Source organism: Salmo trutta, chromosome 3 (genome assembly GCF_901001165.1).
Source record: "Salmo trutta chromosome 3, fSalTru1.1, whole genome shotgun sequence".
In the NCBI taxonomy this organism is placed as follows: Eukaryota; Metazoa; Chordata; class Actinopteri; order Salmoniformes; family Salmonidae; genus Salmo; species Salmo trutta.
The window spans coordinates 37,881,070-37,907,475 of record NC_042959.1 but is presented as its reverse complement, the minus strand read 5'-3'; the positions used below and the strand labels follow the sequence as shown (position 1 = coordinate 37,907,475).

At 43.1% G+C, this 26,406-nt stretch overlaps 1 protein-coding gene across 2 annotated transcripts; it reads right to left on the bottom strand.

Annotated features, from left to right (window-relative positions):
* Nucleotides 1-5,039: 5,039 nt before the first annotated feature.
* On the bottom strand, nucleotides 5,040-10,584 carry LOC115174769 (C-X-C motif chemokine 14). Of its 2 annotated transcripts, none has more exons than XM_029733660.1 (4): nucleotides 10,258-10,584; nucleotides 9,305-9,410; nucleotides 7,384-7,497; nucleotides 5,040-6,434 (listed from the first exon to the last, which is right to left on the bottom strand). In XM_029733660.1, the coding sequence occupies exons 1-4, from the start codon at nucleotides 10,322-10,324 to the stop codon at nucleotides 6,419-6,421; spliced, it is 303 nt and encodes a 100-aa protein (XP_029589520.1). In that variant the 5' UTR covers nucleotides 10,325-10,584; the 3' UTR covers nucleotides 5,040-6,418. The 2 variants fall into 2 exon arrangements, with proteins under 2 accessions (XP_029589520.1, XP_029589509.1); XM_029733649.1 differs by having other exon boundaries at nucleotides 5,040-6,437; nucleotides 10,258-10,583.
* Between the last annotated feature and the right edge of the window lie 15,822 nt (nucleotides 10,585-26,406).

Below are 26,406 nucleotides of genomic sequence, written 5' to 3'. Positions count from 1 at the left end.
AAAGAAGCATGCTCCATTCAAAAAATGTTGAACCAGGAATAGATACAGCCCTTGGTTCACTCCAGACCTGTCTGCCCTTGACCAGTACAAAAACATCCTGTGGCGTTCTGCATTAGCATCGAATAGCCAACTTTTCAGGGAAGTTAGGAACCAATATACACAAGCAGTTAGGAAAGCTAAGGCTAGCTTTTTCAAACAGAAATTTGCATCCTGTAGTACAAACTCAAAAAAGTTCTGGGACACTGTAAAGTCCATAGAGAATAAGAGCACCTCCTCCCAGCTGCCCACGGCACTGAGGCTAGGAAACACTATCACTACCGATAAATCCACAATAATTGAGAATTTCAATAAGCATTTTTCTACGGCTGGCCATGCTTTCCACCTGGCTACCCCTACCCCGGTCAACAGCCTAGCGCTCCGCACAGCAACTCGCCCAAACCTCCCCCACTTCTCCTTCTCCCAAATCCAGATAGCTGATGTTCTGAAAGAGCTGCAAAATCTGCTAGACAATCTGGACCCTCTCTTTCTAAAATGATCTGCCGAAATTGTTACAACCCCTATTACTAGCCTGTTCAACCTCTCTTTCGTATCGTCTGAGATTCCCATAGATTGGAAAGCTGCCGCGGTCATCCCCCCCTTCAAAGGGAGAGACACTCTAGACCCAAACTGCTATAGACCTATATCTATTCTACCCTGCCTTTCTAAGGTCTTTGAAAGCCAAGTTAACAAACAGATTACCGACCATTTCAAATCTCACCATACCTTCTCCGCTATGCAATCTGGTTTCAGAGCTGGTCATGGGTGCACCTCAGCCCCGCTCAAGGTCCTAAACGATATCATAACCGCCATCGATAAGAGACATTACTGTGCATCGACCTGGCTAAGGCTTTCGACTCTGTCAGTCACAACATTCTTATTGGCAGACTCAACAGCCTTGGTTTCCCAAATGATTGCCTCGCTTGGTTCACCACTACTTCTCTGATAGAGTTCAGTATGTCAAATCGGAGGGCCTGTTGTCCGGACATCTGGCAGTCTCTATGGGGGTGCCACAGGGTTCAATTCTCGGGCCGACTCTCTTCTCTGTATACATCAATGATGTCGCTCTCGCTGCTGGTGATTGTTTGATCCACCTCTACACAGACGACACCATTCTGTATACCTCTGGCCCTTCTTTGGAAACTGTGTTAACTAACCTCCAGATGAGCTTCAATGCCATACAACTCTCCTTCCGTGGCCTCCAACTGTTCTTAAGTGCAAGTAAAACTAAATGCATGCTCTTCAACCGTTCGCTGCCCGCACCTGCCCGCCCGTCCAGCATCACTACTCTGGACGGTTCTGACTTAGAATATGTGGACAACTACAAATACCTAGGTGTCTCGTTAGACTGTAAACTCTTCTTCCAGACTCACATTAAACATCTCCAATCCAAAATTAAATCTAGAATTGGCTTCCTATTTCGCAAAAAAACATCCTTCACTCATGCTGCCAAACATATCCTCGTAAAACTGACCATTCTACCGATCCTCGACTTCGGTGATGTCATTTACAAAATAGCCTCCAACACTCTACTCAACAAATTGGATGCGGTCTATCACAGTGCCATCTGTTTTGTCACCAAAGCCCCATTACTACCCACCACTGTGACCTGTATGCTCTCGTTGGCTGGCCCTCGCTTCATACTCGTCGCCAAACCCACTGGCTCCAGGTCATCTACAAGTCTCTGCTAGGTAAAGCCCCTCCTTATCTCAGCTCACTGGTCACCATAGCAGCACCCACCCGTAGCATGCGCTCCAGCAGGTATATCTCACTGGTCACCCCCAAAGCCAACTCCTCCTTTGGCCGCCTCTCCTTCCGGTTCTCTGCTGCCAATGACTGGAACGAACTGCAAAAATCTCTGAAGCTAGAGACTCTTACCTCCCTCACTAGCTTTAAGCACCAGCTGTCAGAGCAGCTCACAGATCACTGCACCTGTACATAGCTCATTTGTAAATAGCCCATCCAATCTACCTCATCCCCATACTGTATTTATTTATTTATCTTGCTCCTTTGCACCCCAGTATCTCTACTTGCACATTCATCTTCTGCACACCTTACCATTCCAGTGTTTAATTGCTATATTGTAATTACTTCGCCACCATGGCCTATTTATTGCCTTACCTCTCTTATCCTACCTCATTTGCACATGCTGTTTATAGATTTTTCTACTGTATTATTGATTCTGTTTGTTTATTCCATGTGTAACTCTGTGTTGTTGTATGTGTCGAACTGCTTTGCTTTATCTTGAACAGGTCGCAGTTGCAAATGAGAACTTGATCTCAACAAGCCTACCTGGTTAAATAAAGGTGAAATCTTTTATTTATTTATTTATTATTAGTATTTTTTTAACTCTACAGAAAATGCCTTTAATGACCTTGATAGATACTCATCATGTCTCTGTATTATGTATTATCTTTCCATCTTGTCTCTGTTATTGGTTTTTGAAAACTTGGTTAATAGGCCATTGCAGTGTACTGCTAACCTTGAATGAAAAACAACACATAGAGGCGTATAACTTGTAGATAACGTTCTCCATTGTTTTTCTGGAAGCTTGATTATACTGTGTACTGTTAGCCTTGTAGCCTTGTTGTCTCTTGTAATACATGTTAAACTCTACAAAAAGTGCCAAGAGAACCTACTGAGTATTTCCCACCCCACTTAAGCTGAGGCAGGTAGAAAGGTTTTCTTTCTACAAGTCAATATGTACCTCATGTACAGTCTATTACAGTACATTGCATTGGGGGCTATAAAGGGGGTGGAGAACGAAGTGCTTCTGGGTATGTACGACACAATCCCCCTCCAAAACTAACCACATTTGGTTAGTAGAGACCCTACTGAGTATTTCTCAACACACTTTAGCTGAGACAGGTCGAAAAGTTTTCTCTCTACAAGAAAATAAGTATCCCATATACTGTGTATTGCATTCCAGAGAATGGAGTAGATGGAATAAGGAGTCACCAGTACTCTGTATTAAACCCATTGCCCAGCACAAGAGACCCATTTCAATTTTGCAGACTCTATTGAGTAATTCCAATAACAATATTTGTAATTTATTAAAACTGTATTTCTTCCAATATAGCCTACGCAAGAAGGCAAAGATAACTGAACTAAATGACTATCGCACCGTAGCACTCACTTCTGTCATCATGAAGTGCTTTGAGAGACTAGTCAAGTATCATATCACGTCCACCTTACCTGCCACCCTAGACCCATTTCAATTTGCATACTGCCCCAATAGGTCCACTGACAATGCAATCGCCATCACATTGCACACTGCCCTATCCCAACTGGACAAGAGGAATACCTATGTAAGAATGCTGTTCATCGACTACAGCTCAGCATTCAACACCATAGTACCCTCCAAGCTCATCATTAAGCTTAAGGCCCTGGGTCTCAACCCTGCCCTGTGCAATTGGGTCCTGGACTTTCTGACTGGCCGCCCCCAGGTGGTGAAGGAAGGAAACAACATCTCCACTTTGCTGATTCTCAACACTGGGGCCCCACAAGTGTGCGTGCTCAGCCCACTCCTGTACTCCCTGTTCACCCATGACTGCGTGGCCATGCATGCCTCCACCTCAATCATCAAGTTTGCAGACGACACAACAGTAATGGGCTTGATTACTAACAATGATGAGACAGCCTACAGGGAGGATCTGAGGGCACGCGGAGTGTGGTGTCAGGAAAACAACCTCTCACTCAATGTCAACAAAACAAAGGAGATGATCGTGGACTTCAGGGAACAGCAGAGGGAGCACCCCCCTATCCACATCGACGAGACAGCAGTGGAGAAGTTGGAACGTTTTAAGTTCTTAGGCATACACATCATGGACAAACTGAAATGGTCCACCCACACAGACAGCGTGGTGAAGACAGCGCATCTTCAACCTCAGGAGGCTGAAGAAATTTGGCTTGTCACCTAAAACCCTCACAAACTTTTACAGAGGCACATTTGAGAGCATCCTGTCGGGCTGTATCAATGCCTGGTATGGCAACTGCACCGCCCACAACCGCAAGGCTCTCCAGAGGGTGGTGCGGTCTGCACAATGCATCACTGGGGGGAAACTACCTGCCCTCCAGGACACCAACTGCACCCGATGTCACAGGAAGGCCAAAAAGATCATCAAGGACAACAACCACCCAAGCCACTGCCTGTTCACCCTGCTACCATCCAGAAGGCGAGGTCAGTACAGGTGCACAAAGCTGGGACCGAGAGACTGAAAAACAGCTTCTATCTCAAGGCCATTAGACTGTTAAACAATCACTGACACAGAGAGGCTGCTGCCTCCATACAAACTCGAAATCATTGGCCACTTTAATAAATTATCACTAGTCACTTTAATAATGCCACTTTTTAATGTTTACATATCTTGCATTACTCGTCTCATATGTATATACTGTATTCTATACCATCTTGCCTATGCCCCTCGGTCATCCATATATTTATATGTACATATTCTTAATCTATCCCTTTACTTAGATGTGTGTTTTAGGTAGTGGTTGTGGAATTGTTATATTAATTGTTAGATATTACTGCACTGTCGGAACGAGAAGCACAAGCATTTCGCTACACTCGCATTAACATCTGCTAACCATGTGTATGTGACCAGTAAAATTTGATTTGACAATAGCGTTCAACATACCAGTATTTGTGTAAACTTTCAAAATAAATACTGGTATAAATAATACATCAAATTATCCATTTACTTTTCAAATGTGGTTGCAATGCTGTTTTTCCACAGCCGTGCTGTACTAGAGTGCAAACATTTTTTTGCATGGTGAGTCTTATTTTGAAAGAAATGATCCACGATTGAGTTGCCAGCAAAATATCCTGCTGCTAGAAGAACGCTAATTCCATCCCAGTTCATTGGGGAGCACATAGCGCCTTCTAGCGATAACATATGGACTGATATTTTTATATTTAGGCTGTCTGAAAGCTCATGTGTGGAGTGAAAATATTTTGATTTAGCAATTAAGATAAAATATCAAGGAAACAATGAAAGGACTGTTTTCAGACAGTGTTTTTTATTGCTGTGCTTGTTGATTCACACTCCTTGGAATATTTTGAATGTGTGCTTGGTGAGTCAGTCCAAACACAGATACTTAACATTTGTTACCGAATGAACATTTAAATAGCAAAACAGTAACACAATAAATTACACTAGAAAGTCTTAGAAGAATTCTCACAGTAGAATACAACATTTGTATTTATATATTAAACAAGAGGAATGCACATTCTTTGAAGAAAATGTATATTGAGCATTCTGTTTGGTGAAATAAAAATTCAACTGTCATTGTAGCAACGTATATCAATAGCTTACAAAACAATCACACCTTTTCAAAGGTCATCATTCAAAAAGTGTTGGATAATATCATGAACATGCTCTATAATTAACCACTTTTTATTAAAAAAATGTAATGATTGAATGTCTTGATTCTTATGAGGGGTACAATGAGATATTTCTTAAAAGGTTTATTTTCCATAGGTGATGAAGACTTTCTTCTAAAATTAAACATGTTGATGAACTCCAGTCTTTGTGGAATAGACCATAAGAAAACAGAAGACATCAGGACAAGGATACAAATGAGAGTAAATGGACAACGTATAATACCATTGCTGTTTACAATTGTTCATATCAGGTACAGAAAATATATGTCTTACAAGATCTAAATTAACATGTTGACTTTATATACTGCTCATAATAAACTACAACTTAATGATTGCATATGGGAATGGCATGGCACCAATGAAATCTAAAATGACTACACATTGACCTGGGTGTGTTTCTCTTGTGTCCAATTTTCTCTTCTCTTCGAATGGACTCAAATTTACAAAATTATTGTCATACATTTGGGTGCTTGGTCTGTAATTAATAATTCCCTTCATCATGTTCCCTACACATGTATACAGTATGCTGTGTTTAACACTTCTGGAAGCACACCAAGATACAGAAGTAGCAGTATACAATAACAAGAATCCCATGACCCCTTTATGTTACAAGACATCGACATACAATAGTCCTTGGAACAAACAGAAGGTTCAAGGGCTAACATCTCCTATCCAAAAAAACAACATGGGCCAGATTCATCAAGGACCTTTCTCACAGTATTTCCTCCAGTATCCTAATCCACTGGTAAACAGCCTTGAACGTTGGCATTGGAGAAATACTACCATTATTAGAGTTGAAATGACTTAAGTGAGTAACAATAATTAGCCTGATGGCCAACTAAAACGGCACCAGCAAACTAGAAATCTCTTATATGCGTGATAAATCTCATTCCAAGACGAAGTACTGATTGCTCGGAGATTATGTCTTGTACTTCATAAAAACAGTCTTAATGGCGTTTTTTTCCACTTGTTCCCTTTGTGCACATAATCCATGGTTTAAGCTTCATACACCCTGCTAAGAGAGAAGGGAAAATGTTGTTAAATACAGCCAAATATACAGTACATGATTACTTAGCTATATAGATTCCTATAACCATACTTTCCATAGCAGGAGATGCTACACGGGGACACCTGGTGCCCAAATTGACGACGCATGTCGCGTAGTTAGAGTCGAGTGTAGACGAATGGATTCAGTTTAGTCTGTTCAGTCAGTCGTCCTGATGAGCCTTTCCCAACTAGCTAGTTTATGCTTGTGGCTAGAAATTTGAGACTTGTCTGCTGAAGTTGTGACTTGGGAGAGTGTTCAAAATATGTACGTTTTTAGCAGAGTATATATATATAGATATATTTTATTTTTTTAAGTAGCTAAACATTAATGCCGTAGTTGTACATTTTTGGTGAAAATCACCACAATAAATGTGCCTTGGCTGTCACCCTGGCCTCTAGTCCAAACTGTTCAATAGTTAGGCTATCCATATTACCAGAGCTTCATCTTATTCTTTGTATTGGCAGATTCACAGCTACAACTTATGGAAAACGCCAACACTTGCAGATAATAGATGGCGAAGTCAAAGATACTGGTTTTCCCTACCCATCTGTGGTGAAGTTGTCCCTAAATGCTTATGACAAATCCAGCTCCAGAAGCAGCCATAGCCTAGCCAGCTGGCTAATATTTGGAATATGCTGTAGCAACAGATATCATTAGCTAGGTAGATAAGGTTAGCATGTTAGCTAGCTACACTGACAGCTGTCAGTTACTTATTGTTATTTCTCCACTCCATGTGGAAATCACCACAATGTTTCCCTCCCCCAATTCGGGAATATGTATTAACAGCCTGCATCATTCTTCGGAGGTGGAACCTAAACAAGAATTTCCGCTGTAGGAGAAATTACATCGAAATACAGACGGTATTGCCCTCTGGTGGGGGCCGTTCAAATCATGGAGTGGGATGACCTCTCACCTATGCTTATCCTTCCAGATCCGGAACCACTTGACCAGGTTTTTGGTACTCTGCAGTTTGGGGTGCAGACAGTACTCCTGACCTTTGAAGCGCGCCACATTCTCCATGGTGACACTGACGAACAAAAGAGGAGAGAGAGGAGAGAGGGGAGAGGGGAGAGAGAGAGTGTGTGTAAGAGAAAACAGCTAATCCACATTACTGCATGAATAGGCTTTAAAAACAGCACTGGGTATACATGATCTCTGAGCCTGGCTAGATGAACCCATTGACATTCAGAGCAGCAGTTGGAGAGACCGTCTGTATGGCATTTTTGAGCCAGCCGTGACATGTGCTGTGTGTTGTGCCCAGAGCTCTGCAGGGGCTTTTCAAATCAATCTCTTATAGTTTTTCTGCTTCTTAATTAATTATTCACCTGCCCAGCCAACAGAGGCCTTGGATAATTTGGTTAATTTCTAACTCTTGGTCGGAGTTGGAGGCACTGCTGTGACAGTGGAGGTGGCCCCGCAGAATGTTAAATTCTGAGACGTGAGCCATGCCAGCCAACAAAGGAGAGAAGGGGCACTGTTTCCGGAGCCCGCTGAGTCTCATTTTTCACTTAGGTCAGTGGCCACTATTTTATGCAAATAGACCAGCTTTAACTGTTCGGTGTTCAACTAAAATGTATCACATTGCCCCCAGAATATAAGACCCAGCAATAAATGTCAGTTTAATGGTCCAAGGAGCCAACAAATCTTTGTTGGATGGACCCTAAGGCCTTTTGATAAAATCAAGAGCAATGTACTATAATCCATGACAACGGGACAGAAAAACATTTGAATTCATGGTTTTGGTTTTTCCGTTCATGGGAACACATCTATGCAATACCTCAAGTGAACTACAGATGGCGAAAGAGTATGTGATTTTTTTTGTTGTTGAAAAGTAAGCGCCACCTCCACTGAAAATGACTAAAAACGTGAGATCAGCATCTATTTTGGAAAGGGAAAGCAATAGTATAGGGTGATTCAATTCCATTTGGAACCCTCAAAAAGAGAGTTAGAAAGTCACTCATATCTAAAGAGGTAAAGTCCATATTGGATGCCTATTGATTTCTCCCACCGGAGCAGCATCTGTTCTCAAACTGGGTTCTGACTTTGTGGCTGTGTTATCTGGTGGAAATCACAAATTTCCTGGTTGCAAAAATTCTACACTGTTTGCTCAATTTCAGTTTGTGTGAGACAACAAGCACTGAATAGTGTAGGGAATCATTGTACCATCTAAATCGCAGTGAAATATTTTTAATAACAATAAATATAGTTTTTACAGCTGTTTGAAGCAGGTGGACAAAAAACAAAACTTTAATTTGTCTACCGGCTTCAAACAGATGTAAAAACTGTATTTCTGTTATGGAAAATAATATTTCACAGCGATTTAGATGGTACAATGATTCCCTACACTATTCTGTGCTTGTTTTCTCACAAACTGGAGCGAAAAGCATAGAATTTTTGCAACCACGAAATGATACAGCGATTTCCACTAGACAACAGCCACAAAGTCCGGCAGGAGAAATCAATAGGCGAATATCACAGCCAATCACAACACTGGCGGGTAAGTAATACTGTGAAACACTATCATTCCACTATTAGCACCAGATATACAGTATTCCAATTCAAAAAAATACTATGTGTAACACCTTTAAGCTAATAGGTTCTCAAAATATCAGTTATTAGATTCCATATAAATATATGAATAGGTCAATCAGCTGCTTTGATATAGTATGAGATTAGAAAATTGGGAGTGAATATTTATAAAAGTTTGTGCATTTGGTAAACAAACTGAATAGCACAAGGAGTGACTGACATCTCTGAGACAAGCAGACAAAAAAAACATTGTAGGGAGAGAGCGAGAGAGAGCAGGATAGAAATGATTCACAGAAATGACTCACAATATCATCTTCTCTTGGCAGAAAGGATGTTTGGGTTTGATCTCCAGCTTTTGCACATCCTTGTAGCGAATCTTTGGCCCTTTTCTTGTGCACCTGCACTTGTAGGCTGTAAAATAAATAAAACAGACATGTTACAATAAAATTGAGGTCAACTGAACACGTTGGTCTGAACGTTTTTAACCATCAGTAGATCTATATTTTCTAATGAGAATAACTGATCAGTTATGATTTTCGACTTCACAGATTGTCTGGTGTAGTTCTTAACCTGTATGAAAAACGAACAAAGAGAACGATTGAATAGGACTCAGTAACTATTGTAAACCATTAAACTTCCTTATTGTCTCCACTGTAAATCAAGGCTTGCGGATTCCCACCGCCACTGAGACTGTTTAACACGCATGCAGGTGGTCCGGTGAACCGCTGTAGCAGGCTCGTGCTTACTTTGAAACGTGTGACCCACATCTTCCAGGCTCCCTCATCAATAGTCATCTCCAATTCCTCAACACCGGGCATTACAATTCTCATCAACCACGTGAACCAAACAAATCAGATAAAGACCAACGCCGGTTAGCATAAAAGGCTAACAACCATCATGAATTTGGTGAAATGTAAAACCTTTAAAAGGATAACATTTATACAACGTAGCCTGGCTTCAGACTGTGGCTGAGTGGTTAACGCAATAAACGAACAAAGCCACAATTGTACAAAACAAAAACAGTAATATAACTGTTATGAACAACAATAGCCTATACTGTTGCCAAAAGGGAGTAGATTTGGAGATGGTAAAACATTACAGGAGCAATTCGGCTGCACAACATAATAAAAAAAAAAAAACTCATTACCATCAGATTAACATGTTTAACGGCTGAACACATACTATTTCCGATAAGTTTCAATAGGGTCTGGCTCCTTCACATAAGTTTGACGTTGCTCAAATATAAATATATATTTACCTTCTGTGTGGAGGGAATATAAGGCAATAACTAACAAAAGCAACGCTGCCGTTGTACAACGATGCATCTCGTCTGCTGATAAGGAACCTCAAATTCGGACCTCCTCCCGGCTGGTTACCCCAACTAAACCTCACTCAATCGACTATATCTTGGTATTCGCCCTTTAATTTTAGGAGATGACAAGAGGTACAACGTTTGATTTCTAGCCTTCCGAATACTCTTGAGTTTTCACGAACTCCGTAGGTACGTACAGCGAGCTCAGTTCAGAAACGTCATTCGGACTTCACGCTGCTTGCCGTCTATCCCAATATGTTGTTGAGCAGCAGCTTTTAAAAACCATCTCTGTCCCATCTCATTAACATGCACAGCCAGCCAACGAATCAAACACTTGTACAAGAGAAGTGGCATACATAAAAGAGAGGGTAATATAAGTGGAAGAACACTAAAGGAGTGGAAAGTTTAGATACCAGTTGATTAAAGTTATTATGCTGATTCTCAAAGTTGCCTGGGACAGAGCACAATTTACTCAAATATTCTAACAATGTAAGATCATTTGTGCATAACCCAGAAATTGCCTCTGATTTTCAAATATTTATATTCAGGCTATTCAGATGGATTGAATCTCCTGACTTCAGACTGAGACATGACACGATTTGAGGGCAAACATGTCTTGTAATCACAGTGGTGGTGAAATAAATAGTACATTGGGACCATCTCAGGACTTTCTAGCAACTTAGGCACTTCAGAGATATTGTTTAAACTCTTGAGAAACAGACACTGACACGTCTGAAAGTAATAGGATTGATGGAGGGACCTTAAATAGAAATTGATGGGAATACATTTGTACTCAATTAATTGTCACCGTTCTGTTTTCTTCCATACCATAAAACAATAGAGCGCTGTTGTATTTGAGACTCTATCAAAACAAAATTATTGTTTTCAAAAGAGGAATTTAGTCAGCTAACTGAAGCCATGGTTCTTATAAAGTCCTAATGAAAAGTGACAGACTGTAGACGTGTTGGCAGATTGTGTCTTGGTTGTAATTATTATTATTATTATTATTATTATTATTATATATGAATATTTTTTTAATAAAACAGTTATTTGGAACATTTGTGGATGAACAATGTTAATAGGGTGACATAAATAAATGCACCCATTGCTTCTTTGCAGATTACCATGCAGAGTATTTCCTTGTAAAAGATCATCCTGAGCAGAACATTTTACCCCACCCATTCATTCTACAATAATTTTGGGAACAAAAAAAGCCTTCATCAGAATATACCCTTTTGCTCTTCAGCCAATCCTCTCATCCCATCTTTCATCACTCATACCAGCTTCCCTCTTTATTCTCTCAAAAGCTGTGTGGAAAGTAAAAAGTGAGCAAATTAAATGTGAAGCAAGCCTTACGTCATTCTTTGCAATCATAATGTAACATTTGCCCTGTTTGACTTGATGCTGATCACAATGTGAAGACGTTGATGAAGCTGGATTCCAATCAATTGGATAAGTCCAAATCAATTAAAGTTGATGTTTGTTGACCTGGTTCATGCATCTTCAAAGAAGGTAGTGATATCTACTCCATCCATTCAGGATGGATTTTAAGCAAAAACGAGGTTGTAAGTTGGTGGGTTGTTATTCAGTTTGTTATCCCAAAAGTAAAAAATGTCAAATACTACAGAACATTCAACAGAGCATCAGTTGAACACTTTAGTTGATTAATCAGAATTATTTCTACTCCAAAAATAGCTGTGTTTACATTTATCGGTTACACAAGGTGCACAACTGTTTATGAAATTATAAACTCCCTATCTCATAGGAACACACCTGTATTGTGTCTGTGTGCTTTTAGTACACTTGGCAATGGTCTATCCCAGATCAAATTCACAGCCCTAAGTAAACTTTATTCCAAAGTCAAACATTTAGTTCTATTCTCTGTCTTCCACTGGATGCGGTGCTGGGACTGATGGAGGGGCCCTGCCAGAGATAGCCTAAACGCAGCCCTTCGTCTGCCAAGAGACGGTCATGCCATGAAACCCAAACAGATCAGCTAAGCAACGGTTCAATGCTCTGGGCTCTCAGCAGCAGCAGCAACACCACTAAATAAGGAGGCAACCCGCACACAGCATTGTCATATGATGTATCCCAAATTGCACCCTATTCTTTACATAGTGCACTACTTTTGACCAGAACCCAAGAAGCTCACTATATAGGGAATAGTGTACCCATTTGGGAGGCAGACAGTCTCTCTGGCCTGGGGAGTTGGGCGGCAAGGCGGGGAGAGATGGGGGGATGGGTTCTGTCTCTCCAAACATTTGTTGTTCCAGTGAAGGCAACGATTTATCAAGTCTACACAGTCCATCTCGACCACAGACGCCTGCTTGCTGACCGCAAAAAACACATTGGTTCACATTGATCACTGACAGATTCCCCCGTCAGGCTTCCACTGGGACAGCACCAAGGCCTACATGTATGACATCATATGAGCCTGTGACCTTCTGAGTCATTTTGAGGAAACACAATCAACTCCTGAAGAGGAGAGCTGTCGGATACTCATCATATCGGATCCTGGTGATGGAGCCTCACTGATATACAGGGTCTGTCTTCTGGCGGCCCAATCAAAGTTGGCCATGTGGGTTGAGCTGCCTCAGACATCATTGAGTTGATATATGCTATGTGACTTATGCTGGCTCTCACCCCCCATGGATGACTTATGCGATGACTGAAGCTCATTTACTGCATTTCTACACAATAAAAAAATAAGAAAATAAAAATTGACTCCAGACATTATTACCTTGGCTGCTGTAACTTCATTCACCTCAGTCAACAGTGGACTTAACATTCTACAAACACATGTCATACAGCAATTAGCTGCTATGCACTAGCTCAACACCGGGATCAAAAACTCTAATTTAGTTTCATGTCAAGTTAAACATAATTTACCTAGCCATCTTCCTCTGCACTGTTTTGCGCTGTTCACTGCATAGCTGTGTCGATACACCATCCATAGTCCTAAAGCCAGCCAGCTGGGCAAACAGCCTTCCCGCCCTGCTCTGAGCCTACCGCATGGTCCTAAAGCCAGCTATTTATACCGCTACACTCCATTTGCCTTTTAATCTTGATTGGAATTATTTGTTGGTGTTGAGCTAGGGCCATACCCAATTGACCCCTGGCTGCTAGCCTACATGAATTTATACGGTGCAGTGTGAGTCCTGGGAGATATGAGTGAAATCAGCATCATGGCTGTGCCAGTGTTGACATTGGCAGGCAAATAAAGACGTTGGCGCCCCGTTCTAATTGGCCTGGGCCGGGAGGGGCCATAGATCATCCTGTCTGCGTCTCAAATGGCACCCTATTACCTTTAGAGTGCATTACTTTTGACCAGGGCCAATAGGGCTCTGGTCAAAAGTAGTGCACTATAAAGAGAATAGGTTGCCATTTGGGATGCACACCCTGTCTGTCGGGGGAATTAGGGAGCAGGCCCTTGACTCTGCGTGATAGCCTTGTCCTCTACTGTGATGGGACATTAGTTACCCTGGTTCCCAATATAGTCCAACAGGAGCCGGCCTGGTCATGCACCACACAGCCTGATAAGAAAGGCACGGTTCTGCCTGGCAGCTAAAGGCACGCAAATCAGAGAGAGGGGGGAGAAAAAGAGTGAATGATCATTAGTGTAGATAGAACATAATACTGGCTTGTGTTCTAAATTAGATTATATTAGGACAGGATATAATTAGATTACATGTAATTGTGTATTTTTATTTTATTTTTTATTTCACCTGTACTTAACCAGGTAGGCTAGTTGAGAACAAGTTCTCATTTACAACTGCGACCTGGCCAAGATAAAGCAAAGCAGTGCGTCACAAACAACAACACAGAGTTACACATGGAATAAACAAACATACAGTCAATAATACAATAGACATATATTGCACACACTATATACAGTGTGTGCAAATGAGGTAGGATAAGGGAGGTAAAAGCAATAAATTGGCCATAGTGGCAAAATAATTACAATATAGCAATTAAACACTAGAGTGATAGATGTGCAGAAGATGAATGTGCAAGTAGAGATACTGCGATGCAAAGGAGCAAAATAAATAAAATAAATAACAGTATGGGGATGAGGTAGTTGGATGGGCTATGTACAGGTGCAGTGTTCTGTGAGCTGCTCTGACAGCTGGTGCTTAAGAGTTAGTGAGGGAGAAATGAGTCTCCAGCTTCAGTGATTTTTGCAGTTCGTTCCAGTCATTGACAGCAGAGAACTGTAAGGAAAGGCAGCCAAAGGAGGAATTGGCTTTGGGGGTGACCAGTGAAATATACCTGTTGGAGCGCATGCTACAGGTGGGTGCTGCTATGGTGACCAGTGAGTTGAGATAAGGCAGGGCTTTACCTAACAAAGACTTATAGATGACCTGGAGCCAGTGGGTTTGGCGACGAATATGATTTTATGGACCACAAATTAATTTATACATAAAGTAATTTTGTTTATTGTGTTACATATACACTGATTGTACAAAACATTAGGAACACCTACCTAATATTGAGTTGCAACCCGTCTTGCCATTGGAACAGCCTCAATTCGTTGGGCCATGGACTCTACAAGGTGTCGAAAGCGTTCCACATCGATGCTGGCCCATGTTGACTCCAGTGTTTCCCACAGTTGTGTCAAGATGGCTGGATGTCCTTTGGGTGGTGGACCATTCTTGATACACGTGGGAAACTCAGCAGCGTTGCAGTTCTTGACAAACTTCAACCGGTCCGCTTGGAACCTACTACCATTCCCTGTTCAAAAGCACTTTAATCTTTTGTCTTGCCCATCCATTCACCCTCTGAATGGTGCACATACACAATCCATATCTCAATTGTCTCAAGGCTTAAAAATCCTTAATCTACACTGATTGAAGTGGATTTAAGGTGACATCAATAAGGGATCATAGCTGTCACCTGGATTCACCTGGTCAGTCTATGTGATGGAAAGAGCAGGTGTTCCTCCTTTTTGTACACTCAGTGTATAGGTCCCATCATACTGAAGCCATTAAAAGTAATAGCGGATGCTTGGGTGAATCACTGTCAGTCTGGGAAACTAAACTGAGGAAGTTCAGTGGAGGCAGACCCAGCTTCAGGATAACATACCTGAGAGGGAATTTTAAATACATGTTGGAAGCACAACTAGTATTGCTTTAGAGCTCTAATAAAACAAGGTAGATTGGTCCTACTAATGTTCAAAATGTACAAAAATGTATATGAAATGTAGCCATACACATCAACAGCCATTGTTTTATAGAATAACACCAAAAAGATATGTTCCCCACTACTACATACAAGTGTACGCGCCTACCAACACGCACAGATCAGCTCAACAGAATGAGCACCACTAGGCTATCAAAGATTCTTACAGGCTTCATAGCGTAAACTTCAATAATTAGAATTAGAGGCTACATTGCTGTCGAATTTGTGACACTACACAAATAGCCACTTCTCCAGATGCGCAATATTTTCTGTGTGTGAGAGCTTCACACACACACACACACACACCACAGGTCATTGTCCTTATACCCATCAAATAACGCAAATGTGTATATCTTTCAATGGCAGTTAGACCCGCAAAAGCAAGTAGCCTAATGACATTAAGAATCAGAGATAAATCTAAAAGACGCATTGAAGTACAAAGCAAAGGACTAAACTATACATTACATTCAAAAATGACCCAAAGAACCAGTAGGTGTACATGCGAGGAAACCAATGAATAAAAAAGGGCCATAAAGGTTGTAGCTTTCCATTTTGAAGAGTTGCAGCCTCCTCGATGCTCCTCATGAGAAGTTTATAATTCTATTCTCCTTCCTGGCAAAATGTACTTGTCAGGTCCCTCTTAAATGCCAGCTGGACAAGCTGGGCTTTTCGTTGATGTAGCATGCTCTGTGTTCAGAGTCTGTGTTCACTGAGTATGTTGTTCAGGGTGGAGAACGAATTTTCACACATTGCTGTAGATGCCCCAAAAATGCTAATAATGTTTCAGCATTGTCAGCATTGTTGACAAAGGGCCGCTGTATCTTTGAAGAACACCGAGTGGGGTCCATTTGTTGTTGCTGGCTGTGGTGGTTTCACTTTCCAAGAATGTGTGAGGCTGCGAGCCACAATAAACTATGCTTCCATTCGATCAGTTTTTGTTAGATTCAACAGGTCGTCAGGCGCTAGTGTCTGGGGTAACGGAGGTGCAGGTGCTTGTTATGTTACACTCGTGCTGCTAGTGCTAGGCCCTGGCTCTTCTCGATCTTGTTGGTCAGCAGGCAGCCTGGGGGATGGGCGGGTATTCGATTTGATGCTAGGCTCCTCAACCTTGGTGGTTGGGCCTGCTGCAGGCTGGTCGGTGAGCTTGGCATCGCTCTCGACATGGTGGTCCTCAGATTTTTTGCTGTTGACAGTGCTCAGCCATTTTCAGATATCCATGCTGCTGAAAGCTTAGCCAACTAGCTATAATTATTATTACCAAAATGTAATGAATCTAGTACCTACTAGCTAGCCTATTGTTAGCTGTAGCTGTCTGCAAAAGTGAACAACTTTTCCCCCTCTGTTAGAAAAAAAACCTGCCCTGGGTAAAGGTAATGAAGGCAGTACCTTATGACATTGCATTGCTAGGTGCCAAATCTGTCACGGGTGTCGTAGGGATTGGACCAAAACGCAGCGGGAACGTATATACTCATCTTTTTTTATTGCAGAAGAAAATTAAACACGTATATATTTAAAAAATAAAAAAATAAAAAAATAAATTACGAAACAGTCCTGTAAGGCTACTGGCTATACAAAGAACAACTACCCACAAAAACCCATGGAAAAACACCCCTACTAAATAGGACCATCAATTAGAGGCAACGAGGAACAGCTGCCTCCAATTGAAGGTCAAAACAATAAACTAGACATAGAAATAGAAAAACTAGAAAATAGAACATAGAAATACAAAACATAGAACACAACCCAAAAACCCCGACAACACAAAACAAACACACCCCTGCCACGTCCTGACCAAACTACAATAACAAATAATCCCTTATACGGGTCAGGACGTGACAAAATCAGAATACATTTTTAGATTTTAACTACTAAACATGACATTATTACTTCCCTCTCCCCCACCCCTCCTCAGATCATGAGCACACACCCAGCATATAGCCTTTGTCCCGATCTGTGCTGCTGGCAGGCCCAGCAGTGCTACATTGGCAAAACCGAGCAGGGTAATTCATATACCATTTGTTATGTTGATGGGGAAACAAAACTGGGGTGGCACACATTCTATCTGGGGGGTCCATGCCTGGCTTTGACACCCTGTTAGAGACGGCCCTGAATGGAGGATTCCACTATTGACGTGTCCATACAGAATTAAAATGTCAGGCAGATGTTGAAAGCTAATTGCTGGCAATGAAGAAGCTCAGGTGATGGAAGTGTGTGTGAGTCAGATGGCCTTAGGCCTGTTGTTATGGGTGGGTGTCAGATGCCCTGTTTTCACCACATGAGTCCTACCACCAGAGAAAGTTTGTTAGTTCAAAATCCTGTTGAAGAACTCTCAACGTTGAACAGACCACAGTTTTATTGATGATAGAATAAGCATTGTATCAATTCCAGTAGCTATCAACTGTCAAACAAAATTGTGCACAACCATTAAGGTTTGGTAATTCTCAAATCCTGATAATAACCTGTATTAACCTGAAACATTTGTGTAATATTCAGGTAAATCTTTATTTTAAGGTACAAATATCAGCCAATAATCCAGAGTTTATAAGTATGTATATACAGTACCAGTCAAAAGTTTGGACCTCATTCAAAGGTCTTTTATTTTTACGATTTTCTACATTGTAGAATAATAATGAAGACATTAAAACTATGAACTAACAGATATGGAATCATATAGTAACCAACAAAGTGTCAAACAAATCAAAATATATTAGATTCTTCTGTCATGGCTTTCGGAAGGATCGGACCAATACGCAGCGCGATCGTAGTTCCACATCTTTATTTCAATAGTTAAACTAATGCTATAAACAATAAACTTGGAATACAAAATAAGGAAGCAGTGACACAGAGCAGGTATGCACTACTTCACAAAATGAATCACCCACAAACACCAGTGAGACAAACATCAACTTAAATATGGCCTCCAATTAGAGACAACGACAAACAGCTTCCTCTAATTGGAGCTCATGCCAAACAAAAACTAACCTAGAAATACAAAACTTAGAAACTAAACATAGAAATACACAAAACAGACAAACACCCTCTGTCCCGCCCTGACCTACTCTACCATAGAAAATAACAACTTACTATGGTCAGGACGTGACATCTTCAAAGTAGCCACCCTTTGCCTTGATGGCAGTTTGGCACACCCTTGGCATTCTCTCAACCAGCTTCACCTGGAATGTTTATCCTACAGTCTTGAAGGAGTTCCCACACGCTGAGCACTTGTTGGCTGCTTTTCCTTCACTCTGTGGGTTCCAACTCATCCCAAACCATCCCAATTGGGTTGAGGTCGGGTGATTGTGGAGGCCAGGTCATCTGATGCAGCACTCCATCACTCTCCTTCTTGGTAAAATAGCCCTTACACACAGCCTGAAGGTATGTTAGGTCACTGTCCTGTTGAAAAACAAATGATAGTCCCACTAAGCGCAAACCAGATGGCATGGAGTATCGTTGCAGAATGCTGTGGTAGCCATGCTGGTTAAGTGTGCCTTGAATTCTAAATAAATCACAGACAGTGTCACCAGCAAAACACCCCCAAACCATCACACCTCCTTCTCCATGCTTCAAGGTGGGAACCACACATGCGGCGATCATCCGTTTACCTACTCTGTGTCTCACAAAGAAACAGCTTGGAACCAAAAATCTCAAATTTGGACTCATCAGACCAAAGGACAGATTTCCACTGGTCTAATGTCCATTGCTCGTGTTTCTTGGCCCAAGCAAGTCTCTTTTTCTTATTGGTGTCCTTTAGTAGTGGTTTCTTTTCAGGAATTTGACCATGAAGGCCTGATTCACACAGTCTCCTCTGAACAGTTGATGTTGAGATGTGTCTGTTACTTGAACTCTGTGAAGCATTTATTTGGGCTGCAATTTCTGAGGCTGGCAAATCTAATGAACTTATCCTCTGCAGCAGAGGTAACTCTGGGTCTTCCTTTCCTGTCGCGGTCCTCTTGAGACTCAGTTTCATCATAGCGCTTGATGGTTTTTGCGACTGCACTTGAAGCAACTTTCAAAGTTCTTGACATTTTTTGGATTAACTGACCTTCATGTGATGGACTGTCGTTTCTCTTTTTGAGCTGTTCTTGCCATAATATGGACTTGGTCTTTTACCAAATAGGGCTATCTTCTGTATACCACCCCTACCTTGTCACAACACAACTGATTGGCTCAAAACGCATTAAGAATGAAAGAAATTCTACAAATTAACTTTTAACAAGGCACACCTGTTAATTTAAATGCAATCCAGGTGACTATCTCATGAATCTGGTTGAGAGAATGCCAAGAGTGTGCAAAGCTGTCATCAAGGCAAAGGGTGACTACTTTGAATAATCTCAAATCTCAAATATATTTGATATACACTTTTTTAGTTACTACATGATTCCATATGTGTTATTTCATAGTTTTGATGTCTTCACTATTATTATACAATGTAGAAAAGAGCAAAAATAAAGCAAAACCCTGGGATCAGTTGGTGTGTCCAAAGTTTTTACTGGTATTGTAAGTAGCTTATATTATATTAGCCATATATTAGGCCTTAAGTGATTTGTTATTCAAACATTATAAGTCACGTAGTAGTGGCCAATCCTTAATATCCTAATTATTAGCTATAATAAAGGCATATTTATAGTTAATAATTATCAAGTTACAAAATAAACAGACTCTTAGTAAGCTGTCTCAATGTGGGACTAATAAGGACATAGCACCTCAATAGGTGTTCCCTACTCAGAACTGACCATATCTTTACTTGTATAATTTTTTTTCCAGACATTACCTCATTGGCACACCTCCCCTCATGTGCCATACAGCCACCATGCAAGTAAAACATTTGACGTATATAATTAGCAACTATACTTCCATATACACTGAGTGGACAAAACATTAAGAACTATTTTCATCACATAGACTGACTAGGTGAATCCAGGTGAAAGCTATGATCACTTATTGATAAGTAACTTGTTTAATCCACTTCAATCACATTGAGGCATGGATTGTGTATGTGCCATTCAGAGATTGAATGGGCAAGACAAAATATTTAAGTGCCTTTGAATGGGGTATGGTAGTAGGTACCAGGCGTACCGGTTTGTGTCAAGAACCGGGTTTTTCACGCTTAACAGTTTCCCATGTGTATCAAGAATGGTCCACCACCCAAAGGACATCCAGCCAACTTGACACAACTGTGGGAAGCACTGGAGTCAACATTGGCCAGCATCCCTGTGAAACGCTTCAACACCTTGCATAGTCTATGCCACGACGAATTGAGGCTGTTCTGGAAAAAAAGCGGTTGCAACCCAACATCAGGAAGGTGTTCATAATGTTTCTACACTCAGCGTAGTCGCTGACCAATAACTTGCATTAAAGGGAATGACTACAACAGCGGCACCAATAAGGTCGCTCTCTCATCGGTGCAACAGTACAGGACAGGTTCATGAGGGAGAAGTTGAAAGACAAATATGAGGGATTTCTTGTTTTGATTAGGTTTTTTTATGTCTTGTGAATACATGCCTACTAAGAATCTTATGGATGTGGGTGCAACTCAGTATTAGGAAGGTATCCTTAATGTTTTGTACACTCAGTGTATAAATGTTGGCTCTATGAGACTATATTATGAATCGCAAAGGGGCATACATCCTTACACCCATGAGCCAAACCATAAAATGTTTGTCTGAAACTAATTGTTTACATAAATTGTCACGCCCTGACCAGGTGAACTCTGCTATTTTGGTCAGGGTGTGGCATTTCTATGCTTTATTTTCTATGTTTTGGTTATAGCCTTTCTTTGTGTTTTATTTCTATGTTGGGCTCGGGGGTGATTTCCCAATCAGACAGCTGTCGCTTGTGAAGTCTGATTGGGAATCACATTTAAGTTCCTTTTCCCCCCACGATGTTTGTGGGTTGTTGTCTCGTTATTTGAGCACGTAACGTATTGGCAGTTTTTCCTTGATTTTGTGTACATGTTTAATTCTAGTGTGTTAAATAAACATGTATTCGCTCCCAGCTGCGTTTTGGTCCGCTTCCTCGTCTCCCGACGACAAACGTTACAGAACAACCCACCGAACCAGGACCAAGCAGCGGGAGGAAAAGGAGCGCGAGAGATGGGCTCGCGAGGGAAAGGAGTTCTGGACCTGGGAGGAGATCATGTCGGGGAAAGGACCCTGGCGGACGGACTCCCAGGTCGAGGAGGAAAAGCCAGCCGGTAGACGGAGTCGCAGGCGGCGGTCGAGGAGGCCCGGAAAACAGCCCCAAGAAAATTTTGGGGGGGGCTAATGGGGTGGTCCGGAAGGGCAGAGGAAGAGCCCAGACCACTGCTCTCGTGGGGGATGACGGCGGAAGAGAAGGAGATGAGGCGTTTGATTGAGGACCTGCAGAGGGAAGATCTGGAGGAGGAGCCATGGTATGCTGAGTTGCGCGCTGTGTCGCCAGTGCGCCCGCACAGCCCGGTGCGTCCGGTGGACATGCCCAGCACATGCCGTGCTAGGATGGGCATCCAGCCAGGACGAGTGGCTAAACCGGCTCCACGCTTCAGGTCACCAGTGCGTGTTCACAGTCCTGTCTGGCCCGTTCCTGTTCCCCGCACCAAGCCCACGGTGCGTGTCCCCAGTCCAGTCCTGTCCGGCCCGTCCCTGCTCCCCGCACCAAGCCATGGTATGCAGAGTTGCGCGCTGTGTCGCCAGTGCGCCCGCACAGCCCAGTGCGTCCGGTGGACATGCCCAGCACATGCCGTGCTAGGATGGGCATCCAGCCAGGACGAGTGGCTAAACCGGCTCCACGCTTCAGGTCACCAGTACGTGTTCACAGTCCTGTCTGGCCCGTCCCTGCTCCCCGCACCAGGTTAGTGGTGCGTGTCCCCAGTCCTGTCCGGCCCGTCCCTGCTCCCCGCACCAGGTTAGTGGTGCGTGTCCCCAGTCCTGTCCGGCCCGTCCCTGCTCCCCGCACCAGGTTAGTGGTGTGTGTCCCCAGTCCTGTCCGGCCCGTCCCTGCTCCCCGCACCAGGTTAGTGGTGCGTGTCCCCAGTCCTGTCCGGCCCGTCCCTGCTCCCCGCACCAGGTTAGTGGTGCGTGTCCCCAGTCCGGCCCGGCCCGTCCCTGCTCCCCGCACCAGGTTAGTGGTGCGTGTCCCCAGTCCTGTCCGGCCCATCCCTGTTCCCCGCACCAAGCCCACGGTGCGTGTCCACAGTCCTGTCCGGCCCGTCCCTGTTCCCCGCACCAAGCCCACGGTGCGTGTCCACAGTCCTGTCCGGCCCGTTCCTGTTCCCCGCACCAAGCCCACGGTGCGTGTCCACAGTCCGGCACGGCCCGTGTCTGGTCCACCGGTGCCCAATCATGTTCCGGTCGACGGCTCCGCTCCGGAGCCTGAGCATGCCGCTCCACAGTGGTCCAGTCCGGGCCAGAGGGGTAGGGCTAGGGTGGAGGCAGGGGGAGAAACACGCCCGGGGCCAGAGCCTCCACCGAGGGTGAGGCGCCCACCCGGGTCCCCCCCTAATAGACTTTAGTTTGGTGCGCCGGGAGTACGCACCGTTGGAGGGGGGGGTACTGTCACGCCCTGACCAGGTGAACTCTGCTATTTTGGTCAGGGTGTGGCATTTCTATGCTTTATTTTCTATGTTTTGGTTATAGCCTTTGTGTTTTATTTCCATGTTGGGCTCGGGGGTGATTTCCCAATCAGACAGCTGTCGCTTGTGAAGTCTGATTGGGAATCACATTTAAGTTCCTTTTCCCCCACGATGTTTGTGGGTTGTTGTCTCGTTATTTGAGCACGTAACGTATTGGCAGTTTTTCCTTGATTTTGTGTACATGTTTAATTCTAGTGTGTTAAATAAACATGTGTTCGCTCCCAGCTGCGTTTTGGTCCGCTTCCTCGTCTCCCGACGACAAACGTTACATAAATAGTTTACATCAGACTTGAATGTTGGTTGTATGACATATATATGAATCATTTTATTATGTCATCAAACTACACAAATCCTTAGTTTCAGGCAAACATTATATGCTTTTGCTCAAGGGTGTGGGGAGGTGTGCCCCTTTGCAATTTACAATTCCATTTTATACAGCCGACATTCATATATGGAAGTCTATATGGAACTTCAGTTGTATACATCAAGAGTCTGTTTCTTGTGTAACTTGCTCTTTATTCATTTTAAATAGGCCTTTATTATAGCTAATAATTGGATTATTAAGGATTGTCCAGTACAACATGACTTACAGTTTTCGATCCAAGATGGCGTAGCAGTTCAGACGTCCTGTCGTGTCCCGTGTATAAATATATTTACATATTTTTTCTTCACTTATCTTTTTACATTTTTTATTCTAAATACTCAACCTCAAAGCACTCTCCTGCAACCCGCCTCACCAATTTAAAAAAAAGAAAGTATTATTTACCTCATCTGAATTCCACAACAGAAGCTAGCCAGAGGTTAGCCATTTTCACTGGCTAACGTTGAAGTTCAGCTAGCCACGGTTAGCTGTCCTCAGCTATCCATTAGCTCGAAAAGCTATCGCCAGTTTTTGTACAGCACGACTCAGACCAGAGCATATCGGACCTATTCTCTCTCCTTTCCCCGATTTCTACCGCAGGCTCTGGACATTTACACCTGGATCTTGCAGCTAACTAGCTGCTACCTGAGTGACTATTGGCAACGTCGGTCACGGAATTAACACACATTATTACGGAGCTAGCCAGCTGAAGAGTTCCGTCAGCCACTCGTGGGCTATTCCTGAGCTAGCCAGCTGAAGTGTCTCCTGGGCTACAACTCACCTATCCTGACCCGTTTTACTGCCGATGCGGAGCCCCATCGGGTCTTCACGACTGGACCACCGACGTTATCTGCCCGAGGGAGTTATCCAACTGGCCCCTCCGTCGCGACGTAACCTGATCGCCCATCTGCGGCCGGCTAATCGTTAGCTGTCTTTTCGGCTGCGATCTGAATAGGTCTATCGGACACTTTTCTTGGGCCACTATAACTAACTATTTTGCCAACTTGGACAGGTCCCCCCTTCCACACGGAACCCCACTAACCCACAGACGGAAACGCACGAGGTGGCTAAAAACAGACCTCCCTCCCATCTTCCACCAGCTTACTACCTATGGCCCGGCTAGCTCTCTGAATCTCACTGGACCCTTTGATCACTCGGCTAAGCATGCCTCTCCTTAATGTCAATATGCATTGTCCATTGCTGTTCTGGTTAGTGTTTATTGGCTTATTTCACTGTAGAGCCTCTAGCCCTGCTCATTATACCTTATCCAACCTCTCAGTTTCTCCACCCACACATGCTATGACATCTTCTGGTTTCAATGATGTTTCTAGAGACAATATCTCTCTCATAATCACTAAATGCCTAGGTTTACCTCCTCTGTACTCACATCCCACCATACCTTTGTCTGTACATTATACCTTGAAGCTATTTTATCGCCCCCAGAAACCTGCTCCTTTTTCTCTCTCTTCTGGACGTCACAGACGACCAATTCTTATAGCTTTTAGCCGTACCCTCATACTTATTCTTCTCTGCTCCTCTGGGGATGTAGAGGTGAATCCAGGCCCTGCAGTGCCTGGCTCCACTCCTACTCCCCAGGCGCTCTCTTTTGATGACTTCTGTAACCGTAATAGCCTTGGTTTCATGCATGTTAACATTAGAAGCCTCCTCCCTAAGTTTGTTTTATTCACTGCTTTAGCACACTCTGCCAACCCGGATGTCCTAGCTGTGTCTGAATCTTGGCTTAGGAAGTCCACCAAAAACTGTGAAATCTTCATCCCTAACTACAACGTTTTCAGACAAGATAGAACGGCCAAAGGGGGCGGTGTTGCAATCTACTGCAGAGAGAGCCTGCAGAGTTCTGTCCTGCTATCCAGGTCTGTACCCAAACAATTTGAACTTCTACTTTTAAAAATCCACCTCTCCAAAAACAAGTCTCTCACCGTTGCCGCCTGCTATAGACCCCCCTCGGCCCCTAGCTGTGCTCTGGACACCATATGTGAACTGATTGCCCCCCATCTATCTTCAGAGCTCATGCTACTAGGTGACCTAAACTGGGACATGCTTAACACCCCAGCCATTCTACAATCCAAGCTTGATGCCCTCAATCTCACACAAATTATTAATGAACCCACCAGGTACAACCCCAAAGCCGCAAACACTGGCACCCTCATAGATATCATCCTAACCAACGTGCCCTCTAAATACACCTCTGCTGTTTTCAACCAAGATCTCAGCGATCACTGCCCCATTGCCTGCACCCGTAATAGGTCAGCGGTCAAACGACCTCCACTCATCACTGTCAAACGCTCCCTGAAACATTTCAACGAGCAAGCCTTTCTAATCGACCTGGCCCTGGTATCCTGGAAGGATATTGACCTCATCCCGTCAGTAGAGGATGCCTGGTTATTTTTTTTAAATGCCTTCCTCTCCATCTTAAATAAGCATGCCCCTTTCAAGAAATTTAGAACCAGGAACAGATATAGCCCTTGGTTCTCCCCAGACCTGACTGCCCTTAACCAACACAAAAATATCCTGTGGCGTTCTGCATTAGCATCGAACTGCCCCCGCGATATGCAACTTTTTAGGGAAGTTAGAAACCAATACACACAGGCAGTTAGAAACGCCAAGGCTAGCTTTTTCAAACAGAAATTTGCTTCGTGCAACTCCAACTCTAAAAAGTTCTGGGACATTGTAAAGTCCATGGAGAATAAGAACACCTCCTCCCAACTGCCCACTGCACTGAGGATAGGAAACTCTGTCACCACCGATAAGCCCACTATAATTGAGAATTTCAATAAGCATTTTTCTACGGCTGGCCATGCTTTCCACCTAACTACCCCTACTGCATTCAACAGCACTGCACCCCCCACAGCTACTCGCCCAAGCCTCCCCCATTTCTCCTTCTCCCAAATCCATTCAGCTGATGTTCTGAAAGAGCTGCAAAATC

Bases quoted from the DNA above. Each gene is read 5' to 3' on its own strand.
- LOC115174769 (XM_029733649.1), bottom strand. From the start codon at position 10,324: ATGCATCGTTGTACAACGGCAGCGTTGCTTTTGTTAGTTATTGCCTTA. The intron at 9,411-10,257 runs GTAAATATATAT...TTTATTTTACAG, and splicing joins ATATTCCCTCCACACAGAAG to CCTACAAGTGCAGGTGCACA. The intron at 7,498-9,304 runs GTGAGTCATTTC...TTTGTTCGTCAG, and splicing joins TGCCAAGAGAAGATGATATT to TGTCACCATGGAGAATGTGG.